This window comes from Dermacentor silvarum, chromosome 2 (assembly GCF_013339745.2).
Source record: "Dermacentor silvarum isolate Dsil-2018 chromosome 2, BIME_Dsil_1.4, whole genome shotgun sequence".
In the NCBI taxonomy this organism is placed as follows: Eukaryota; Metazoa; Arthropoda; class Arachnida; order Ixodida; family Ixodidae; genus Dermacentor; species Dermacentor silvarum.
In genome coordinates this window covers 65,028,292-65,053,376 of record NC_051155.1, presented here as the reverse complement: position 1 = coordinate 65,053,376, position 25,085 = coordinate 65,028,292, and the positions used below count along the sequence as shown (strand labels likewise).

The following is a 25,085-nucleotide window of genomic DNA, read 5'->3' as shown; positions in this document are numbered from 1 at the left end:
GGCGACGGTTGCAATGAGCCGCCATTTTCTTGACATGTGGGCTTCTATGGAAGCTATGCTACCAGTTTACATATTCCTTGATGCAAGCAGCAATGTTAAATCACTCACCGGTATTGCCGTCCTCAGTCACAGCAAAATCCGGCTCCCGTTTCGATGCAGACGTGTTCCGTATAGCTCACGACCGAAATCTAGCTTTCGGACTTATATCTCCACTCGCAAACACGTCACTTCGCCCCAAGTTAGATAACGCGAGGTACCGAAGCGCAATATACTGTTTTTAGCACAAAATAAGCGACCAGCTTAAGTGTACGAACCAATGAATCCGTGGCTGCCGTGCACGCGAACATACCGATAAAAATTTAAATCCAAGCCAGAGGTCACATGGGTGGTCGATGATGCTGAACGTTAATTTGCGTTTATAATGACAAAACAAAAGCAGAGTGAGTACTCAAGAGTAAATGTATACTTAGGAACAGTAATCTTTTACTCGTTGTCATGTAATAAAAACGCTTCGATTAGTGTTGGAGAAAGTTTGTAGGATGAAATTGCGCCTACTACGGCACCTCTAGCGGGAGATAATTTGCTCACGGGGGCAACTTACTGACGACCTACTATGCTTGGTTTGCTTGGTTTATTCGCAGCGCCGTGCCGTCGATTCTACCGCCCTATGTGTTCATTTGTTGAACTTGAGAGTGTGCGGGGCCTAGATGCGCGAGTGCACGCGCGCTTTGCAGTGGCTCCTTATGGCAAGTCCAGCCACTGACCTCCGAGAACCCACGAAAACACACGAAAGAGGAAAAGAAAACTATTCGCTTTGAAGCTTCACAAGAACCACAACGACAATCCAATGATCAGCACCTGCTTCGGACTTCTTTTATTTTCTCCTTCAAGAAGTATGTTTGAGATACAGTACATTGTGACCGTCGATTGACCACAGTTCTCGTGCTACTTGTTACGCGTGCTGCGCGCTTCTTAGCGACGGCGGTAGCCCCGATGGGCGGCAGGCCGGCTTCCATACCCGGCCTGTTCACCATTAATGCCAGGAGTGTAGCCGGCAGCGTAGCCAGCAGGACCATATGGATAGCTGCTGTAGGCTTGCCCACCGAGAGCCGCCTGACTGAATCCATAGCCGTAACCTCCGTACGGAGTGTACTCGAAAGCGCCAGCAGCGAGTGCATACGGGTTGGGTGCTGGCTGCCCATAAGCACGATAACCTCCAGCGTTAGGTGCCGCAGGCCTTGGACCGTAGGCTGCAGATGCAGCCTCCTGGGCAGATCCAGCGGAACCAGGGAGGATAATCGGCGCCGCATTGAAGACCGCGTCACGGCTGACGCCAGGGGCAGTGCCCACGGAGCCAGGGGTGGCTCGGAAGCGTTGTACGGCGTCCGCGTAGTTCATCTGGCGGTAGAGACCGACGGCGTCTGGGTAGCCGTACAAGCCGGCCTTGACAAAGTTAGAGCGGCCCTGCCCCGCGCCGTACTGCCGATTGTTGTACTCGCCCGCCGTATCGTAGCCGAAACCGTACTGTGCCGGAGTCTGGAAACGCTACAGAACACAACACTAATAGCTTCGACGATTTTCCGTAATGGTTCATACTTCACAGGCATTCATTGACTGTTTCCTTCTGACTGCAGATAACAAAATTCAAGACTTGATTCCCGTCATTATTCAGTTTGTAGCATTTGGAGCATGCCTGCTAATCTTGTATAGGAAGGGCAAAATGGCGTTAAATTTATAGCAAACTATGAAAAAGCATCCCCAATGAATTGATGTTAGTGCATATTGCATATGGTAGGTGCGAATGAAGAAAAAAAATGTGGTTAGCCACACAACTCCGGTTGGTCGTTCACACATTAGCGATGAACACTCGTTACGATTTGTATATTTAATTTAGAAGAATGTTTTATTGCGCTAAAAAGATATGCAAAACAATGACTGTGACAGCATCTGGATCCATAGCCGATATTGATTCATCACAAAAAGGTTCAGGAAGTACAGAATCAATTAGCGAGTACAATGTTAGCATGAAAATTACAGCATCAATGCGGCATGTATATAATATCAGCAGCAGTTTGCAAGTACAATAATAATATGGTGACTGGTAGCTACCGGAAAGAAAGAGTCCCTTGAGCGACGGCGCAATATTTGGCAGATATTTCATCAAGGTAGGTATATTGTACCAAATTTTGGCGCCAACATAGGATATTGTTCGACGGCCGTAAGCATGGTGGATTACCGGCAGATTAAGATTTTTTTCCGCCTGTTGAGTGTTACACCTGGGTTTTACTAAAGGGTAGGTTCTTGTAAATTATTTTCTGTACTAATGTAGCACTTTTATATGGCCTAACGACATTAAATTGCATTAGGTTGAGGTTTTTGAAAAGCCCTGTGAAAGCCTGTGTGTTCTTGGGCGCTGATGCGATGGCTAGTACAGTATTATTTTTTTTTGAAGGATGCTAACTACCGAACAATACGAATCATACGTGAAGCCCCATGATTCTATGCAGTATGTTAGGTGAGAGTGAAATACGTTAAAATATAATATACGGAGTGTCTGTAAATTGAAATATTTTCGAGCCTTAAATAACGTGAAGCATCGAAAGCTTAGTTTTTTGCAAAGATGATCAATATGAGTTTCCCAATGGAATGATGAATCGAGAGTCGCGTCAAGGTAAGTATGTGCGTTTAGCTTCTCAATAGCATTTCCTCCAGTGTATAGCCCACATGTTTCAGGTACCACTTTTCGGTTAGAGGCGAAAACAACATACTTAGTTTTCTTTGAGTTTAGTAGTAATTTGTTTCGTTTAAACCACTGAAAAGTTACTTCTAGTTAATTATTAGCGAGCAATTCTGCTTCCTGAAGAGAGTGGTGTGCTACAGGTAGGGCAGTGTCATCTGCATACAGAGCTGCTTGCGTGTGGGTCAAGGAGAGAAGATAATCATTGATAAACAGGGAAAACAAGATCGGTCCAAGTACTGAACCTTGTGGTACTCCCGTTTCAACTAGTTTCCGGTCTGATTTGTTGCCAACTATTTGTATGAACTGAGTCCGCTGAGTCAAATAGCTGCGAAAAAATTCTGAAGCTATCCCTTTAAATCCATAGCGTTCGAGCTTGTACAACAAAATATTGTGGTTCACTGAATCAAATGCCTTTTTTATATCTAGGAAGATACCTATGATGATTTGGTTATTGTTTAAAGCACAGTTTACTGTTTCTGCCACAAAATTTACTGCAGTAGCTGTGCAGTATTCCTTTCTAACGCCATGTTGATTCGGAGTTAGGATACTGTATTTTGTAATAAAGTCAATCATTCTTTTGGCTACCAGTTTCGCAAAAAGAGTGTTCACGCATGATAAAATTCTTATGGGACGGTAATTTGCTATGCTGTCGGGACATTCTCCTTTGTGTAGTGGTGTCACCCTCCCTATCTTAAGCTCTTCGGGGTACACACCTGTCACGAATGACTGGTTGAAATTTACTGCAAGAGGTTTGCATAAGGTTTCAATATTGTGCTTCAGTATCTTAACTGGTATTCCATCATGACCCATGACCTTGTCGGATGACATCTGACGTGCTACTGCAATGATTTCGGCTTCTGTAATTTCTCGAAAAACGAAAGTATTATTGTGAATAGTAGGGAATGGTGAGTCATATTCTTCGCTTGTAAAGGTGGCCAACTATTTTTCTATGGTTACGAAATAATCATTGCATAGTTCTGCAAGTTCCCTTTCATTACAACCGATAACATTTAAGTCAGGTAAAAGAAGTTGTTACGGTTCCGGTTTGGTGCCTGCCTTTATTATACGCCAAATTTCCTTTCTATTACCATTAGCTTTCACGATTAGGTTACTGTAATATTCTTTTTTCCATTTTCTCATCATCGATAACGATAGATTGCGTGTGCTTCTGTACAGTTCCCGTTAATAGCTGTTATCTTTATTTTGCTTCATTTTGGTCAGCCAGTGTTCTCGTTCTCGTAGTATTGCCTCGTTCATCCAAGGGAAAATTGGCACGGACAGGTACGCTGCTCTGCGAGATTCGTGCTCTACATGAACGCATCTTGCTTGGAGTAATGATGCAAACTTTGCATAGGCTGCGTTAACATCTGTACCACTGGGACTTAAAAATTGTTTCTTGAACTTACTGAATACCTTCGCAATCATGCAATAAGAATAAAAAATAACCACCAGCTGTGCTTAAGAGCTTATCGGACAAGGTGAGGCAAATCCCAAATGTTGCTTTCACTGGGCAGCGCATCCAAGTGCAAACGCCTAAGCTCACAAATCCAAACACACCGTTACGTCGAAATGCTATTGCGGAGGAGTTGCATAGGTACCATAGTTTACACTCACAGAGGCGTAGGCATCGTATCCTCCTCCGTAGGGGGCTGCAGGAGCAGGGTAGTTTTGGAAATCGACGCCTCGCTGTGTGGGTTGAGTCGCCTGGTTGTGGTGTTGCGCGTAGGCTTCACCAACGAGCCAGAAAAGCAGCACTTGCACCTTGTGTTTGAGAGAGACAACATTAATATCAACTCAATCGAAACATCAATTCGAGGTGAAGCAAGAGCGTACGAGAGGTTCTTTACGATGAAGGAAATGGTAGCATTGTTTGCTCTCTGGGAGTCGAACACTTACAAAGGGTTTCGCACATCGGACAGTGTTTTCGCGAAGACTGCGCCATCTTGCACTCCTTTAGGTACACGACGGTTGACATTTAAACGAAAGCCGGAAGACGTACATGGGGGAAGGCTACTCTCGTGGAGTCGTCTCCTGAGTAACCTAGCCATGAACCGTCCAAAAAGATGCTTGCACAGACTTTCTGTTCTAAGATATCAACAAAAATGCACACGTTCCAGGTATACAGGCCGAAATCGTTCGTATAGCAAAACGTCGGATATAATAGTTAATTGCGATAAGAGATTTGCACGCTCTGCAAATCTGGGATTCCCATTATTGACTTCCGACAATCAAGTGTACTTCCACACTTGTCCGTATAGGCAATGAGAAAAAAAAAACGAGAAAGAAACGCTAACACGCTATTGTCGAACGCAGAACTTAGAAACAATACCTACGGTGCTTTGGCCGAAATCACTTACGGTTACCTTGCAATGCACTGTCGCACTGTCGCATTGCAATGCATTGCAATGCACCTTGCAATGCAATGTCGCCGTACTGAAGTTACTGAATTTACTCAACCTATCCACTTAGTACAGAAATGTAACTAGAAGTATAGTGCTTATGCGTAGCTGCGCCCCAACCCCGTGTAAGAAAGCCTGCATAAGGAAAAAAATACTGGCTTTCCCCAATTCGAGAGTAGATGTAAGCATGAAATTGGTACCGGAAAAGTAGATTGGTGCAGCTTATTGAGGCTGAGTGAACCTGTTTTGAACTGAACCTTGTTGCAATTCTCGTCTCGGCCAAACAACCATCCGCGGCGCGCCGGAGACTGCCGGTCCAAAGTCCCTATATAAGAAAAGTACCGCCATCTACTCTTTCCTCCGCAGCCTCCTTTCCTAAAGCGCTTGCTTTTTTCTTTATTTTTTGCTTGCGAAAGCCAAGTCGACGGTGGCGCACCTAGAAAGTCTACGTTGAAGCTTTCTGGCCGGGCGCGCGCCGCCGCCGCCGCCGGCGACTGCGGCTGCGCAGAGGACTTTGAACATGGCTCTGAAGCGAAAAAAAAAATATAATGAAGTGAAAAGCGCGCGCTATCCTCGTTCAATCGGAGATACAGGAGAGAGAGAAGCGGCGTTTATCAAAGGATGGCGGTACTTTTCTTATATAGGGACTTTATGCCGGTCTGGTCACGCAGCGTAGAGGATTTTCTCGAACGAGGCAGCGTACAACCCGCAACCGCAAAACTCGCGGACCGCGGGCATTTAAAAGAGCACAGGCAACCCTGTCTCAGGGCCAAAAGAAGGTAATCAAGTGTACGGTGCCCTGCATCTGCCTTTTGAACGACGCTATTGCAATTGCAAAATAAAACTTCAGCCTACTAGAAGTTACAGCTTCAGTGATACTGTGAACAAACATTAGGAAGAATTCGGAAGCATGATTTTTTTTGTAACTTGTTTGGGCAGTAACTGGCGTATGTAATGCGGTCCTGAAGAAAGGGTTGGGGGCCAAAGACCAGATTTTCTTAACTTTTGACTTGTTGCCCAGATGATCTCGTTTTGTTCTCGTTTGAGTGCCCGGATAACGGCTCTGACTTTTGGATCAAGGTCACTTGAAGGTCGCCGGAAACGGGAGCTAAAAGCATTACATGCTTAAAAGTATGGATACTGCTGAGCGGGTTCGTTGACAGATAAAAAACGACACTTTGTGTCTCACCGCAGGAAACATTTCAAGTCCTTGTGAAGCTCCCACTTCTGTGCAGGGACGTAGCTCTCCAGCAAACGACGCTGAGGCGATGGCGAATGACTTCTGCTGGCTCCTTGCCGAACCGAGCGAGCTTTTATACTCTCGTCAACGACGCCTGTGAACTTCACGCGCATACGTAACACACATTCCAGTCTGTTGTTTCTTATCCCTTTAACGCTTTGCTGCCACTACTTGCAGAATTGCAATGTCTTGTGTTGTTTAGACTGAAGTCGTTTATCACGACAAACGTGCACTTGACGTGAAAAGAATTTCACATCCGCTCCATGGGCGCGTACGTTTAAGCGGGAGGCGCTAAACGGGATTGCACGCGCTTCGGAGCTATCTTACCTGATGTAATAGTTTCACAGAAGGGCTGGTGTACCGTTGCGTCTCCTACACTATGTCTTTCCATTGGTCACGGCCTCTTTCGAAAACCTATTCTTGCTTTTTTGTGTATATCTTTATTGTTGCAATTTTTCTTTAAAAAGACCCAAGGTCAATATCTATATCTAAGTTTTTTGGCAAATGCCTGTAGGTATTTCTGATGAATCGAGAAATCTACGGAGTACAATCAAACTCTGTAAATGGCTTTCATAGATTAAGAAAACGCATTTGATTGTGTAGAGATACCAGCAGTCATAGAGGCATGGCGCAACCAAAGAGTACAGGAGGCCTACGTGAATATTTTCGCAAATATATACAAAGATTCCACAGCTACCTTGGTTATCCATAAGAAAAGTAAAAATATATGTATCAAGAAAGGGGTCAGGCAAGGAGACACAATCTCTCCAATGCTATTCACTGCATGCTTCGAAGAAGCATTCAAGTTCTTAGACTGGGAAGGCTTAGGAGTGAGGATCAACGGCGAATATCTCAGCTACCTTCGATTTGCAGTTGACATTGTCGTATTCAGCAACAATGGAGACGAATTACACCAAATGATTGAGGATCTTAACCGAGAAAGTGTAAGAGTGGGGTTGAAGACTAATATGCAGAAGACAAAGATAATCTTCAACAGCCTGGCAAGGGAACAATAATTCAGGATCGCCACTCGGCCTCCAGAGTCTGTAAAGGAGTACGTTTATCTGCAAACCAAGCGACCCACACCCTCTTTAAATGAAGGAACTGTTATTCCATACATTGCATTTTACCGGTGCTAACATATGGGACATAAACTTGTAGGGTAACAAAAAAGTTCGAGAACAAGTTAAGGACCGCACAAAGAGCGATAGAACAAAAAATGTTAGGTCTAACGTTAAGGTACAGGGAGAGAGCGGTGTGGATCACAGAACAATCGGGTATAGCCGATATTCTAGCTGCCATTAGGTGGAAAAAATGGAGCTGGGCAGGCCATGTAATGCGTAGGATGGATAACCGTAAGTGGGAAAAAATGGAGCTGGGCAGGCCATGTAATGCGTAGGATGGATAACCGCAAGTGGAAAAAAATGGAGCTGGGCAGGCCATGTAATGCGTAGGATGGATAACCGTAAGTGGAAAAAAATGGAGCTGGGCAGGCCATGTAATGCGTAGGATGGATAACCGGTCGATGATTAGAGTTACAGAATGGATAGCAAGAGAAGGGAAGCGCAGCCGAGGATGGCAGAAAACTAGGTGGGGCGATGAAGTTAGGAAATTTGCAGGCGCAAGTTGGAATCAGCTAGTGCAAGACATGGGTAATTGGAAATCACAGGGAGAGGCCTGCATGATATAATGATGTCTGATGGCACATAACACTCAATGTGCCAAAACATCGTTTCCAGAATGTGTTTTCAGTGAACTAAATGCGCGTTCAGTTTGCGTCCAGTTTTGCCCCACACGATTGCCTAGCCTCTCCCCCCACCCGACGCTGTAAGACGCCGGGCGCGCCTGAAAGCGTCGCGTGGCCTAGGCCAATCGCGTGAGTCCAAACTGGACGCAAAGTGAACGCGCGTTTCGAACAACGATCTCCGATCGCGCCAAAGCAGCTGAAATAAGAGGGAGTATTTATTCATGTTCAATACTTTATCAGTTATTGACTTCGGGATGCAATTTTCTTACTGCTCGAGAAACGTCTGGAATTTGAGAGCCCAAAGCATTTATTGTGCCTAATATTTTTATTGTGAACGCCATTATATGGACTAGAGCACTGCAAGGGCTTGGGCTTACCTGAAAGCCCGGGCCCGGCCCGGCCCGTGGGCTGAGTCGGGCCGGGTAGGGCAGTTTTTTCACAGGCTCGGGCCGGGCTCGGGCCGGGCTCGGGCACGGCATGGGCTTTTTGACCCGGGCCCGGGCCGGGTTCGGGTATTTCGACGCGGGCCCGGGCCGGGCTCGGACTTTCTGGTGGTGTGCATGTAACGTGCAGCGAGTTATCCTCACGCGTCTCGACTCTGAAAAACCACTTGCCCCGGCGCGCAGCTGGAAGCTAGCAGTGCTACTCCTGTGTACTTCCCTTTTCTTCTTCCGTCATATTTTGCGCTGTTTCAACAGAATGTAAAAGTCCAGAAAGACCGAAGTCGCCTCAAACCAAAGGATGTGATTGTATTCTCTACCTAAATCAATGTAATTAATGCTTGCAGCGCGGTGTAAGCACGTTCACGACTTGCTGATTCTTCAAAGGCGAATTGGTAAAACGATGACTGGTAAAATAAGACAATTCGTCACGCGGGTGAAATATGGCACTGCGTCCCTCCATGATTGCAAGCATGTTCTCAAACGGCCGCCTAGCAGCAGCGCATTACGTAGCACCATGGAGTAACTTGAAGCATTGTTTCTCCATTTACTCCATCCATGCGCTGCGCTCACGACCGGTCGTAGCGGCGCTTCGGCTAGAGTGTACTAGAATACGGTTGAGTGGAGCAAGCGGCTGGGGCGGCGTATGCTTTGAAGTGAGGCGCCCGACGTGGAAAAATATTGCGGCGGCGCTGCGATAGAACTCATCTTCATCTTTCTGGAGTTTAACATGCGAAAACCACTTCTGTTTATGAGGCACGCTGTAGTGGAGGGCTCCGGATTAATTTTGACCACATGGGGTTCTTTCACGTGCACTACAACGCAAGCACACGGGCGTTTTTGCATTTCGCCTCCATCGAAATGCGGCCGCCGCGGCTGGGATTCGATCCCGCGATCTCGTGCTCAGCAGCGCAACGCCTTAGCTGACTGAGCCACCGCGGCGGGTGGCGATAGAAGTCGATTGGGCCGCATAAAAGTCGCGCCGGTGGAAACGGCTGGCGATACTGCACGGCAGGGTCATTCGTACTACTTTGCGCGCTGGTATTTGCGTTGAGACCACTAAAATGGTGTTCATAATCGCATATGACTTGTATTTATGCCTTAAGAATAAATTCCTTTCATTCTCTTTATTATTTTATTTTTTTAATGCCACTCGGTGGTCTTTTTCGGTCTTGGGCCGGGTTCGGGCCTTAGGTAAAGGGGTGGCGGGACGGCGGGCGGGTAACGTAGATTATTTCCGGGCTCGGGCCGGGCCCGGGTCTGGCCATAAAACTTTTGGTCGGGCTCGGGCGGGCAGCCCGATGTAAAATCGGGCCCGGGCCGGGCCCGGGTTGAAAAAATCGGCCGGTGCAGTGCTCTAATATGGACACACCAGGCACCTTTCTGCCGTCTTTGTGAGGTTACGTATAAAGTCCAAGGGAGATAACATCTTCGCCGCGTGCCGCATGCTCTATGTGGGAATCACAGCGTGCGAGGGCGAGCCGCCGATCGCGGCTCAATCTCCCGCACGCAAGGGACGGAAACGGGAAGGAAGCGCGCTGTCTTCCGTCGGGCGCAACGCTCCGGGGGCACGGCAGGTTGGGTAGCGGGCGCGTTCTACTCCGGGTGGCCCCGGCGGCGGCCTGCCCGGACCGCTGTTTCTTGAAAGCCATCTGCGTCAGGAACACAGGCCGCCGTGAGCTGTGTTTTTGCTGCTTAGTTCGCGATGATGGGAAACGCAGCACAAAGGTCATTCGCTGGCTGCTTCTGTCGCGCTTCCTCACCCCAGCGTTTGACAGCAAGTTTCAACTGTGATCGAGAGAGATCTGTTCATGTTTACTTGTGCGGGCGTGACACCATGCTTCTTCATTTAGTCAGTATGCCTATGTTTACAAGTTTATATGGCCGATAAACTACTATCCTCCCGCCGTGGCCGGGAATCGAGCTCGCGTCGTCGAGCTTAGCGGCGCCACACGTATGCATTTACCGCTAAGCTAACACGACGGATGTCACTGTACGATTCAACTACGCGACACGTCTAAACAAATGGTCATGCGCTAAATACAGGCACATTACTATTGCGTTTTTATCGAGCGGCCGTGATATCGCACGTGAATGCGAATGTACAGTCAACCACAAAAGTTTGCGGACCACGCGAGCGCGTGCCAGACTGCCTATCCGCGCCACCTAGCGGTACGCCACCTAGCGGCGACAGGGGCGCTCTCCCGGATATGAGCCCTCTTGGTACTCGCCTGCCTGTTAATTTTTTATTCCCGTGCATGACATTGTTAGTTCGTTGTGTTGACGCAGAGCGCTGTCTGCGATAAGACCGCCACATATCTGGCTTGATAGCTAGCAGTATCGGAGCAATCACTGCAACCTTTGTCGACTGGTGTGCCAGTGGGTAGATAAGTTTCACGAAGCGCTGCGACGATTTTTTTACGCGACGTTTACTGGCGCACTTTGGTTGGCAGCATCTTGGTCCAATGAGTGTTGCTGCTTCTGCGTCTTGAGAGAAAGGGTAGGGAGGTGTTTCACTGTCATCAAAAATTAGGAAAAAGCGGATGCATAGAAAATTTTCTTTCACACATAGGCGCATCTTCGCATCAGTCGCTGAAAACGTAGTAGACTTGCTTCAGGCCACGTGGTGATTGCCTATTTGGAAAGATGCCGCTGCGTGTTCCACTTGACGAAAGAAGGCACATTGTGCGTTTATTTATAGAGGGAATACCTCAGCGCGAAATCTGCCGCCGAACCAACAGGAGCCGGACTGCCGTGAATAGGATTATTCAAGCTTTCCGCGACGATGACAGATTCACAGATATGGAGCGCAGTGGGCGTCGAAGGGCCACGACTGAGGAAGAGGACCGCCTGATTACGGCCGCCATCGTGGCTGATCCTTTTCAAAGTGCAGAGGATATCCGAGAAGCGCTCTCGCTCACGGTATCGTCTGAGACTGTAAGAAGAAGGCTGAGTGAGCTTGGCCTGCAGTCTTTCGTAGCAGCACAGAAGCCCTGCCTCTCAGACAGCCAGCTACAAGAACGACTCATGTTCGCTATAGCAATGAAAGATTGGACAACAGAGAAATGGGGCGATGTCATCTTTAGCGACGAGTCAACTTTTTCCACGCGCTGGGACCAACGGAAGCGGGTTTGGCGTCCACTAAACTGCAGGTGTGTTTACAGTGTATTGGCAGTTAATTCACGAAGCTAATTCTGCATCACAACATGTTTCACGTAAAATGAGCTTTTGGACATTACGAGATTTTTCTGTAGTGGTATTATGTTGAAAACATTAACGATTGTTTCATAGTACTACTTACTCTGAAGCTAATTAAAAGCTGCCAGTGGGTCTTTCAGTACTATCTAATGATGTTTGCACGTTTTCTATTGCAACTCTATAACAGCATTATAAAGTTCATACGCAAGAGGAATCACAACATTTTTAGACGCGCCGCTGGAACCCAATTGTATGCTATTTCTTGCAGATATCTGCCTAATTACACACAGAGTGTTCTATCCAGTGGACGGTGTTCCGTGAGCGTGTGGGGAGCAATCAGCAAAGATGGCCTTGGTCCCCTTGTGCGTCTGGAAGGGCCCTTCACTGCGTCACGGTACTGCGACGTCATCACTAGACACCTCGTTCCGTATGCGCTGGACGGTCCCTTCAGCGACGGCTGTTATTTTTTTCAACACGACCGCAGCCCGATCCATAAAGCACGTATCGTCCAGTCATTGCTAGAAGAACATGCTGTTTGCCAGCTTGAGTGGCCTCCATGTGGCGCCGACTTGAATCCCATAGAAAATGTCTGGGGCATGTTGAAGAAACGGCTGTCCACACGAGCCAACCGCGGCCGCACGGCCGATACGCTGTGGCAAGCGATCGCACAAGAATGGGAAAGCCTGCGCGGTCGACCGCAGATTACTGAATCTTTGTACGAGTCGATGCCCACACGCATCAATAAGGTGCTAGAAAACGGCGGACATTTCACTTCCTACTAGATCATTGAGAGACCTATGTTTCATGACACTTCTGTAAATGTCTTGTGAATAAATTCATCCCCTTCAGACACGAATTATAATGCACTGTCTGCAAATGCGTCAAATGCGCATGGCATCATTTCAAGACGCTCACTATTACATTCCAAGAAAGAAGACGAAGCAATGTGCTGTTTTGTGCGAGTTACAGTAAAAAAAATTAATTAGCGTATAACTAAATTATATAATTATTCTGAAATCCGTCAGCTTCAATGCTTGCATAAAAAGAATCAACTATTAGGCCCGAAACGCATGCACACTTGCTTTTTCGGTTGTATTCGTGTCGACCGGAGAAAAAAAAATACTCTTGACATTGGTCTTGGAACGCGGCACGTCGAACGATTGTCTAACATGGTAGTGTCTCCAGCAAAGTGATCATCTGCAGCAATACGCAGGACAATGAAGTTAACTGACCGCTAGTTGTCCCATCAGGAAGCGGACACGAATGTGTACACTGAGTTTTAGGTCATTTGAAGAAACACGTGGCGTGGGACGCGCCTCCGAAGTTCGAGTCCCCAAACGAGGACGCCGTGTCGCAAAGGATTATAAAAAGAGTCATCGCACCCGATTATTTCTTATTTTTCTAAATGTAACCACTATAGCAGCGCGGTGGTTCGGGCTTTGCGCAGCAAAACCTGGGCGCAGGCGATCAAATCCCGGCCGCTACTGTCACTTAGCGATGGGGGAGGAACGGAAAAATTCTGCCTACTGTCTAAGCATCTGTGTCCCATGGCTGCCTCACCGCTCACTCACGCACTCACGAAAAAAAAAAACAGCGTGGCTACGCGAAAATAGAACTGATAACAGCCGAAGAATACGCTGTCTGATTACTTGTGCTGATATTCTGCTCTCAAAATATAAGCAAGTAGCCCTGGCTAACAAAGAGCGCGTCACGTTGAAAGAGATAGGTAGAAAATATTTGCGCACAGTGCGAAAATAGACAGGCCATAGATTTAAGGAGGGATGCGTCTTGAACGTAGCGCTGCTGTCGATCGCTGGTGACGTAGCGGAAGTGTCGCGAAGAGGCTCTTGGCCACGCGCTCGCGTGGTCCGCAAACTTTTGTGGTTGACTGTACGTCACTTACTTGACTCGGCGCCCCGCAGTTATCCACGTTTGTCGTCTGTCCTTCTCGTGCCACCTCCCCGGAATTTTGTAGGACTGCACGAGCGGCTTTCGACCTTTCGAGGCTCTTGTGGCAATCAACAACACAGCAGCATTGCATGCCACCTTTCCTGGTTGATGAGGTCGCGTTCGCCGTTGCGAAAAGAACGCGAACGATCGCTTGCGCCATAGAGAACACGGGCGCGCGCTGGCCCAGCGGCGACCTTTGATACTTCCATCCTTCCGCCAGGAGAGTATTGGCGCTGGTGTCGCGCGGGCAAACGTTAGGTTGCCTCGTCTATAGAGCGGCGCTCAAATTTCGCATTAGGAAGTATGGTAATCGTCGGTGAATTTTAGAGCGGAGCTGTTAAGCTTTTCGTAAGTCCGTTTCCTGCCGACAGAAAATGTGGGCCGATCCTGCCTGTAGTGCAGAAAGGGTCCAAGAGCAATGGCACATAAACCTGTGAACTAGGGAAGGTGCTCGAGGATTGTCCGTCGAGTGTACGCCGCAAAACCTCCACCTGAAAATGACGTCACTATGCCTCGCCTAGCAGCGCTTCGCCCTAGCTGCGCCGACCGCACCAAGCCTCGCCACAGCTGCGTGAGCCGTGACGCCATCGCGCGCGCCGCATCGCTTCGCCTTAGCTTTGCAGAGCCATGACGTCACTGCACTGTGCGGAGTATATATGCCGAGTATTGTGCCGCCGAAGCGGCGGAGAAACGTCGGCGATTCGCAGAGGATCCGGTGTTACGAGCCCGCGAAACCGAGCAAAAGCGTTTGAGCGTCCGGAAGCGTCCCGATACTTTAATGACTGAGTGTTCGTTGCTCCTTGGGCTGCGGGGTGATCTTGCTCAAAACTTGGCCGAGTCTCGAAGCATAACCTCGCAAAAACTTGCGGAACCGAGATAACGCTAGGTGGTGTCGCCAGCTTCGCTGTTTGCCCAGTCCTTGCACCACTAGTGTGAATCTGTCCCTAATTTTTTTCTTCTTTTTTTATAGCGAGGCTGTATACATCTCGTTGGTGGGAAAATTTCGTGGCGCAAACACAAAACGACATACCCCATACCACCTGTGCTATAGCTTCGCCGAATAGGGGGAGAGATAGCTAAGAGAGAGTGAAAGCAGTGTATAAAAATAGCAGCACGCGTCATAGCAAAACCACCTGGACTAAAGAGCATAGCGGATGCGAGGTGGATAGGAGGTGTGAGGCATGTGGTAGTTGGACGCGTAGAGCTGCTGCCGGCGCCGATCGCGTTTTCCCGCGTTCGCGCCGAAGGCGCCGGGTGTCCGTGACTGCAGCCGATGCCTCTGGCGGCGGCTCGGCAGGTTTCGACCAAAGAACTGGACACTAGTTGCTTCCGAAAGACCAAAGCGAGAGTTGGGGAAGCTGAAACCAAGCGTCCCAGAAGAGAACATCCTGAGTTTAGATGGACGAAGCAGAGAGTTCGCGTAGGCGAAGAAATGAAGATCCGGAGGCTTGTGAACGTCGCCGGTTGAAATCATCGCGATACTACGCAGAACATCGCGAAGAAATCCTGAGCGCCAGGAAACTAAGTGTGTGGTTTGCCAAAACTTTACTAGGCTTTCGATAGCTCCGCTGGTCTCTGGTGTTTGCGGTAGCAGAGCTACGTCTATTTTTACAGCGTAACTGTGCTCCTCTCGTTGGTCGGAAAATTTCGTGGCGTAAACACAAAACGCCAGGTGAACAATTGAAGGCAAACGGCATTTAGTTCTTTGCAATCAGCCAGACATATATATATATATATATATATATATATATATATATCCGCTGCGTGGGAGTCGGGTACGTTACCACTGAGCCACGCAAGCGCGTGCTACCAGCGTCAGAAAAAGGCCCTAGGCAGGTGCGCAGGCGCTGACGACCCGAGCCTCCGCCAGTATGGTGGTGCCTTCTAGTTAAGGCGCCTGCAAAAGCCGCGTGCACAGGCACAGACCACGAGATGCGATTCAGACGAGGCGCGCAATAAAGGCGATCCCCATGTGAGATGTGCGCCACGTATTTTCGGTACCTCTTCGGTACACGTTATGGCGTTTCGACGCAAGGTACGAACCGCTGCTGAAGAAGCGAATCGTAGAGCTACGTGCGCGGCTACAACCAAGCATCATCGGGCTCAGCAGACTGCTTGCAGAGAGCATTACAAACCGCAGCTCGCCGTCGACACCGGGCGGACAGTTGATACCACACTCGTCATAACGAGGCGAAGAAACTTTGCCGCGAAGACCCTGTTGTGCATGGGGCCGAAATTGCTACTCTTAAGCCGCTCCACCAGCTTACGCTGTGACTGTGCTGCGTGTGCCGCGCAGGCCTGTGATTTTCTTTATTGCGGTCTAACTACCGCCGGAAGATACCCAGAATGCTCTCGGCGTGGCTTCGCTATCCCTTTTCAAAGCCTCGCCGTGACGAAAGGAGAGGGAAACACAACCGCCTGGTAGATAACAATCCTGCGTGGCGGCACATTATCACGCCGAAAAGGTTCGCCCTGTTTCGGCGGTTCGTGAAGAGGCGCTTCGCATGCGCGCGAGCGCAACAGTATTCTACCGCATACTTGGACAACTCCAGTGGAGTTTCTGCATACTTTTTTGCTACAACCTATTTCAGTACACCGAAGACCATGACTTCTTTCACTTTCTCTTGCTCCTATTCGGAGACCTGGTAGTGGGTCGTGATGTGGTCTCTGTACGGCTTGAAGGCCTGCTCTAGCCGTGATGTTGAAGATGATGTTTGTTCGCATGCTCTTTGAAACGGGGCAGGCAGAAATAGTCCCATAACCTGCTTTATGTAATCAGGTTTTTCATCTATCACTATCTAGCCTTTCGCGTGTGTGATCTCGATCTGAAAATCGTATTTCGAACCTCTATCTCTGTATTCTACCATTAGTACCCGCACTTGCGATGACTCCGGTTCTATCAATCTGTTCTCTGCTTTTCTTCCACCGATACTCTAGTTGCCTCTTATTTACATGGACTGTTGACCTGGTAATCTTTCCATCTTCGAATCCCAACGCTCATTGGAGGTAGACATGCCACTATAAGCGCATGAGAGCACCGCAAACGTCATCGTAAGCATTTTACTGTGCGAAGCCGCAAAAAGTTTACTTCCCCAAAGACTAGTCATGTTCATGGCAGAAGAGGTTCAAAAAATAATTGTGAATTTTCTATCGGAACGAGACCTCACAGGTAAGGCGGTGGAGCTTTCATAATTCTGGAAAACTGTTTGGAAATCTCGAGGAATTTACCTTGGAAGGCTGACACAAATTCTTTGACGTAATCTACGTGCTCTGTCATCATCACACATGATTTAAGAGATGCTTCATCGGTAGCTTTCATCTGAAATGAATTAGTAGACTATTGTATCGACGGTGGCTTGTTCCGTCATCTAGTGGAAAATATTGCGTACGTAATTTCGGCAAATGCCACAGCGACAATGACCACTCCTTTATCGATAATATATTCTTCCTGCCGGATCTATTTTCGTTGCTGCTTGGTCATTAAATAATGGACTAACTTTCAAATATTACCTGACTTAATATGTCATGCCAAGCATGTCTGAAAAGCATAGACGACGCAAATGTGTGGGCAGATCTTTAGAGCCCAGCTCTAAAAATTGCTTGGGAAATTTTTAGATACCAGCTCTTAATGGGCGTCTTGCGCTGGAGTTTGAGGTATAGTAGCGGCGCCTGGTGGCGGCGAAAAACATCATCTGGGTAGTACCAGCTTGGGTAGTACCAGGGTCCTTCAATACTTTTCTCCTGGTCATGAAACTCCCGCGTAACGCTATGGGAGAGCTTCATATAGCGCCCGCAGTTGCGGCGCCGCGGCGCTGGCGTCGCTAGAAGGGCGACCGGGAAGGCGGCCGCTGCCGCCGGAAACCGGAGTGTCAGCGCGGCGTGCTGTTGTGCGTGGTTGTTTTTGTTTCGTCTGAACGTGTCTCTCTATGTAGTGACACCGACGCTTCGTAATTCACCATAGCAGTGATGCCTAACACTTGTTGTGAGCGAGGCTGCCGCTCCGGATACAAGGGCGTCGACGAAAAGTCTCCCTCGTCTGTTTACCAGCCAACCCGGAACTACGCGACAGGTGGAAGCGGGCAATCCCGTGACAAGAGACTGCCGGGTTCTCGTTTGAATCGAAGTACTTTCCGGTGTGCGAAACACATGTTGATGCCGGAGACATTATTCGTCCGGACGTGTGTACAGTGAATGGATACGTTGTGTCACTGCCACGCGATCGACCCAAACTGGTAGAAGACGCCATTCCGGGGATTTTCCAAGGCGTACCTGTGTACTTGTCTAAGCCCAAAGAACGTTCGCATGCACCGACACCGCGCCCATCTGCAAAAAGGCGGCGAGCGGTATCTTCAAACTGCGCTGAAGCCGAAGTTGCGGCCGTCCCAACTGCAGACGTCTCCGATGCAGCCGAAGAACAAATTCACGGTAAGTCTGGTACACACCTTTGGAGTATGCTACTTGCTCACTACGCAGGCAAACTGGCATTACTCTCATTACGATATTCTTTCTTGGTCACTCTTTGCAGATGAAGTACGAATTGTGAATCGCCTTGGCGGTGCTGATGCAGAGTGCCTAACAGAGCACGCCGTTTGCTTTGCCTCAGAGCTGCAAAGGGTGAAGGCCCAACTTCGCAGTGTGAAGCAACAACTTCATTCGTGTCAGCGGAAGCTCGCAAAAGCGGAGGTGCAGGCAAATGAAAAACGTGGCATGCAGGAAACCATTCAGAAGCTATCGGGCCGCGAGATGCTCATTATAGATCAATGCATCATGAAGGCAAACATGAAGTCCCCGAATTCAGTGCGGTAAGCCCCCATTCCTGATTTTTTTTTATAAGCCGCGACAGTGTCTGTGTTTTAGATGTTTACTTGAAGCGCGGCATTTGCAATGAACGTTCTTACCTTTTGCGTAGTGATCCAAACGAAGAAGTGATAGCGCTGACTAAAATGAATATGGGCCACGCCTACTCTTAAAAATGCAAGATATCTTTCAGCATAAAGAACATACTGCTAACCAGGTAAACCTTTTAATAACACACACCAAAACAACTTGCACAGTAGCTGTGCACTGTATAGAAATGTGATAATTATTGTCTAGCCATTTGATTCTAATCGCAAACACGTCTCGTTTTAAATGCAGTGAAGATCTATTATGCTTTCTGATGCTTAAAAGTTCTCACTCATGTCATTCACTGAGTGATAGAGCAAGATATTTGTTTTTCAGATTGATACCCTGGCAGTTCTTTTGGACGATAAATTACTGGAGCCGGCTGAGTGCATGCAAGATATCAATCGTCCGGAGTCAACGAAGGACTGCATTTTGGACTACCTTGGTGGCTAGATTGCAAGAAAGTTTGCTAAAATAAGCTGCAAAGACTGCCTCCAAACACTGCAGGAGCACCTCCCGAGAGCCAAGTGCACTGACCGAAATAAAGACTAGGGGATTTTTGCAAGTGCCATCAGACCAGCTGCTTTGCCTTCTGCAAATTGTGGACGAGCACCTAGAAGTGTGCACTCTGGACAATATAGCCTGTGCCAATGTCTACATAAACATGGCTGAAGACATCCTGCTGGACGACCGTACTTCATCGGCCAGTGTTGGCTGCGCAACACATTTTGTACGCACTACGGCTGAAGGTGTGGACTTTTTTTTTATCAAGTGCCGTTTGCATTTTTTACACGCGAAAGGAACAGACTATTTCATGCGGGTGCTCGTTCAGCCTGTCCAGCCACAGGAGAGAGGAAAGCAGTGACAAATTATTTTTCCTGGTGTTTTGTCTCATTCCCTCTATCCACCAACTTTTCTGCCAGTCTATCAAACGCAATCGTAATTGCAACCATATGTGGACTAGTGCTTGCGGCACTTTTGCATTCTTGACGCTTGCTAGTAATTACTCCCTAATAATCGTATACCATGAGCTCCAAATAGACACCGTCCTGCAAGGGGTAGCGTGGTTATCACAAGTCAAAATGCTATCCACATAGACCTGCGCATGCTTGTTTTCTGTTAGGCAGAAAAAAAAATACAAAAAATTTGGCTCTAGTTGGATTAAGAAAACTGAGTATAAAGAAAAACAAGAGAAACATGCAAAAATAATATAGTTATTCAGTTCCATCGCTAAATGTAGTCTTGAATGACCTAGTCACAATGGAAGCTCTGAGCTGGTTTCAATCTGCGCTGGAATTTTTATAAAAAGACTCGAGTAGTATTTTCGGGCGACTAAGTAAAACGCCAACCTTGAACTGATGGTCACTGCGACATTAAATGTGAAGGGTTGAAAAAAATACACTCGCGCAGGTTTCAACTCATGTTTAAATTTGTATGCGTAAATGCAAGAACTTTCGCTTAGAAACCACACATATTGCCTATACCTAGCATGCGCAGTTCCCAGCTGCTGCTGCTGCAATTTGTGCCAAGATGACGTACCTGCTCTGCGCGCGAAATTCCCATTGGCAGGTTCGCGATGCCCCAGAATAAACAGACAATTAACAGGAGAATAAGCGCTGCGCGGACCGCCAGCGCGCAGTAGGGCGCACCATAACTTCTTGCGCAAGCAACGTTAATCTGTGGGTCAGCTAGGCTTAGTCATGGCGCACTGTGTAATTTAAGCACGATTTTAATCACCTACACAGGAATCAAGAAACGTAGGTATAGGTACGAGCACAAGCGAAATTGCAACACTTGACGGGCAGCCTTGGGTGAACCATTACTAACAATCAATGACTTGAAGTAGTAAACAACTCGCATGCTATCTTATTTGGTCAGTAGTAAGCACTGCTATGTTCAGTTAGCGGACACAGTGAAATAAAAATGTGGGCAAGGTGTTTTCCATGGCAAACATTCACGCGAACGCGCGACTGCCCTTCCAAGCGCGGCAGATCGGTGCCCTTCTACTCACGGCGGCGCCTCTGGTGGCAGCTTTTGTCCCTATATGAAACTTCGGCGGGAGTTTCATGACCAGAAGAAAGTATTGAAGGACCCTGGTAGTACTGAGCCCTGGCTGTGGCGAAGCACGTTTCGAGCCCGAGTTTTGCGTCGATCCGCACTTTTTTCTGCCCTGTTTCGAGTGCGAAATGGCTCGTCACTTCTCACAGACCACGCCGACCAAGCTGCGAGCTGGCCGTAGCCTATAGTTTAACGAAAACGGACTCTCCGTGTGCCGTGGGACGTAATGCGGGAAGCAGAAGATATCGGCGACGCTGATCCGAAGAGACCTAGCTCAGCCTCGAAAAAGCGTCACCGTCGTTACTGCTGCATCGTGGGCTGTCATGAACAAGAAGGCATGAATCCTAACATCGGATACTACCGTTTTCCTCCAAGGCCTCGCGCAGCGGAGTGTCGGGCGCGCTGGATAACTTCAGTACCCCACTGCGAGCAACACAGGTTCGAGAGTTAAATGTGATCATCTTTGATCTCAAGCCAATATGTTAACGCAGCGCACCAAGGCAGTATTTATTACTGCACATCGATGCTCGAGCGCTGTCATTAAGAGCTACATCAAGCGAGCAGCGCACGAGCTCGCGCTGCAGTGCGCGATTCGCACGTACGTACGTTACTGCGAGCACATATGCATTGCACCAGTTATTTCAGTTGCTGAAGGGACAGATGGCCGCTACTACAGCGCAGGCATAAGTACTTGTCTAGCGGCATGCAGTCAACAAAGATTGCAGGAGGCCCGCCGTTTGGCGGCATGCTGAAAGACCGCTGCCGTCGCGGCGCGTACCGTCGTGCGCTCAAGTAATTCCGTACACGTCATCTCTGCTTATTGCTGCTGTGAATTCATTTATAGGCAAGCATTTCCTCGCGATTTAGCGCCTGAATATAGCAGCGTGCAAACCTTACCTGAAGTTCAACTTTGTACGCGACTTACTTCACTTCCGATTGACACCGCACTGAAACTTCGCCGCTTATTTCTTGAACGGCGTACACGTATTCGGCGTTGCATAATTTCTTGCCTTTACGCAGCGTCCCACCCATGGAAAAATCTTCGGCGCCCGATATTCGCTGCAAGCCGTGGTACAACACAACCCAAAGTGGCGGGCCATATTGTAAACGTGCTTTCCGAAGCAGACGACCGAGCTTGGTACTACCCAGTTTCGGATTGAGGGCGCTTTTTAGCACCATTTTCGCAGCGCCCTCTGGGCAACGCAGAAGCCCCATAGCCCTTCCCTACGGCGAGCGTCGACGTAACCGAGTGAACGAGCGTGGCGAAGAATGAAAGAAAGCTGATAGCGAAGAGAGGAGGAGGAAAGCGCGGGAGGAGGATGCAGCGATTCTTACACCGGCTGCAGAAGATAGCGCCAACCTTTCCCTTTCCCTCAAGAACCACTTACCTTACACCGTGAGCGCAACCTTGAGGCGGAAAGCGGAGGAGTGGAAGAGAGAGCCGCTACGCATGCGCGGAGTTGCCGGCATACGCAGCCGCGTGGACGATCTCATCTTCGCTTCCAAGGGGGTACCAGGGTGCCGTGACATGGGGAAGCCGCTCGTCCGCGGCGTCAACTCCTGAGTTCAGTCTAGAGTGTACTAGAATATGACCATTGTCTAGTACACTCTAGTTCAGTCCTAGGGTGCCTCGTCGGCGCTGGCATCGAGGCACCCTATTCAGTCCACGGTAATAGCGGGCGTGGCGGGGATCACTGCTCCTGCAAGGGTTGATGGCGCGCGGCTTCGAAGAGTCCATGTGACGCTCTCTTGTGTGTTGTCGCTGCTGACACTGGTGGCACGACTTCCCCGCGACGGAGGGCCTCTTTCGTCGTTGGTGGTACGAAAATGTGATAAAAAAAGCGTGGTGCCGCGCAAGACGAGCTGTGCGGCGACGGTGGCTACGATATGGCGCCAGAGTAGCGCGCGTCGTCTGTATGGACACAAAGCGCTGCATGACCTCATGTCGGTCTGTGGCGGCTGCTGTGAATCACACCCACGCGCTGCCTCTTGCGACCTCCCGATCAGCGAGGCAGACGCGCCAGATTTCGCTCCGTTTGGAACGTGTCGTACGAGACATTGTTCGAGCCAGCCAATATATCACGAAATAAAAACACAAGAAGAGCTGCGCTACAATTTCGTATGAAGGAAATATCGTAAACGTTAGTATTTTTTTTTATTTCCTGCGTAATATCCCTAAGTGCTTTCATTGATGTTTCTAGAACCGCACGGATCCTACCCAATATACCGTGTGTTCCAGTTAACGTTAGCCAAGCTGTTAAAATAAAAACAATCAAGGATTAAACATGTTACAAAATGCAATCATGAAACCTACGGTGTTCGTTCGTCACAAGTAACACAACCGAACTCCGCAGGTCTATAACCTAACCTCCACCATGTTTTTTTTTTCTACATGTGTAAACATTGTTTAGAGTACCCCAGCCCCGTCACGCGATAAGTGTAATGCCTTGTACTTGCCCAAAAATGCCTAATTTGCAAGGACAGTTAATCGTTGTAATAGCGTAGATGATTGGTAGGTTTATAAGCGATAAAGAACAATTTAAACCACAATAAATAGCAAGAGAATAACCATACGGATGCATAGGGCTCCTTAGAAAATGCATGAGGAAGCTGATAGTAGGAGTGGGCCAACTTAAATTTGGGGGTGAGCCAATTAGAAATTTGAGCTTGCGCCAACTGAAATTTGGGGGTGGGCCAACTTATATTTAGAGGTACGCTTACGCATACTTACACAACTCCAGTGGAGTTTCTGCATTCTTTTGCCTTCCTTTTTTCTTATATAAGAGCTTGTTTACATCTGCTTTCAAGCTGGGTGAAACTTTTTTATGGATGTCAGTTATCGGCCAATACCAGCCATCTATGGGAATCTTGCATATGATGACATGTGAGTCGCAGGCAGCTCCGAAATGGGTGAAGAGCAGGCCTCTGGTTAAAAAAAAAGGATGTTCGAGGAAAAGGTAGCTTCGTACTCGGCTTCTAAACCACACATATCGCACGACTGCAAAATTTGACTGAGATGTTCACATCAGCGTAAGTTATCCGCGGAAGATGTCTTTTCATCAAGCCCGAGTGGCGGTTCAGGACCCCTTTCAGGATCGATGCTGGTGCGCGTTGTATCTTTAGTGATTCAACTTCTTCAGACCGTATGGCTTCTTCAAACCCGGAGTAAAAGCTGGGATCTGGATGAAATAATTTTATTGGATGTTGAATGATGAAGTCAGCGGACCGAACACCTGTCGCACCACATCTTGAAGAAGTGTATGTATCACCCAAAGGGCTTAGCCAAGAATTTTCAATGAGCGCTTCAAGAAACACTCACCTTTGCAGCTTTGGGGCGTTTTCCAGGTACAAAGCAGTCATTCTTTCCACTGGAAAATTTCGCTGGCCCTTGTGTATACACATTTGCCAACGTTTGTGCCCGCCGCGCGATAGGTTTTGCGCAAGCGCCGTTGCATGCGTGAATTCCTCATAAGCGTTCTCCAAGTTCACCTGTGGGCTGACGTGAGTAGCTGATAATGTTAGTAGAGGAGGGCGTAAACGTGACTGATTTTCCGTGAGCGGATGAGAGTATGAACGTGAGTAAGTGCAAGTGGAAATGTGTGTGAACGCGAATGAAAGTGGACATGACTGAACATGCTTGGCTCACGCACGTGTGTTAGACTGGAGACAGAACACAAATGCCGGTGATTATGAGCAAATGTGTAAAGCTTAGTGAGTGAGCCGAGTCAACAGCGCTACAACTTTACTAGATAAAGTTGAGGGAACGGCCCGTAATTATCTCAATCAATAATTGTATCCTTCATAAAATTGCAGATTGTATTTGCAACGAATTTATTAACGCCAAATTTCCTTTTTGTGTAAATAATACGCCCTCTTAACAAAAATCAATGTTTAAGATTAGCCTCTTTCTATATTATCAGTTAAACTTCCACCTTCTCTTGCCCTACATTATCTCTAACATTTCTCTCCTCTCTTCCCTTTTTCCTCCGGCTCCTTAGCCAATCCCCCGTAGTGGGCAACCGCCAAGGAGAAGCAAGAGCGCAAGCCGGTGTGCTGCTCTTTTCTACAAAATTTGATTAGGTTAAACATACCAGTATTGTTATCATTTGGGGCGTCAGCACTAGGCTATAGTCACATAGACGTGTGTTGCGCAGTATTTCATTTTTTAACACAAACAAAACGATTATCCTGCTAATTATTGTATTTGTATTCTACACATCAGATACATTCATATCCCCTAAATTGGTTTCTCCAAATTGTTTGTTATTATTACCTCTCCCTGGTTGTAACAGCTTTTCACTTGCACCTTTCCAGTTAGTCTGACTGCTCACTTGCATGACAATCTAGTTATTGCAACATCTGCTTTTTTTGTCTTTTACTTTGCGTTTCTTGTTTTCAAATACAAATTTTCTTTAGCATACCCACTGTC

General features: G+C 48.0%; 1 protein-coding gene across 1 annotated transcript; it reads right to left on the bottom strand.

Moving 5' to 3' along the window:
* Window positions 1-972: 972 nt before the first annotated feature.
* Window positions 973-24,993, bottom strand: LOC125943437 (spidroin-2-like). The gene is made up of 3 exons (XM_049662753.1): window positions 24,988-24,993; window positions 4,355-4,501; window positions 973-1,524 (listed from the first exon to the last, which is right to left on the bottom strand). The coding sequence occupies exons 1-3, from the start codon at window positions 24,991-24,993 to the stop codon at window positions 973-975; spliced, it is 705 nt and encodes a 234-aa protein (XP_049518710.1).
* Between the last annotated feature and the right edge of the window lie 92 nt (window positions 24,994-25,085).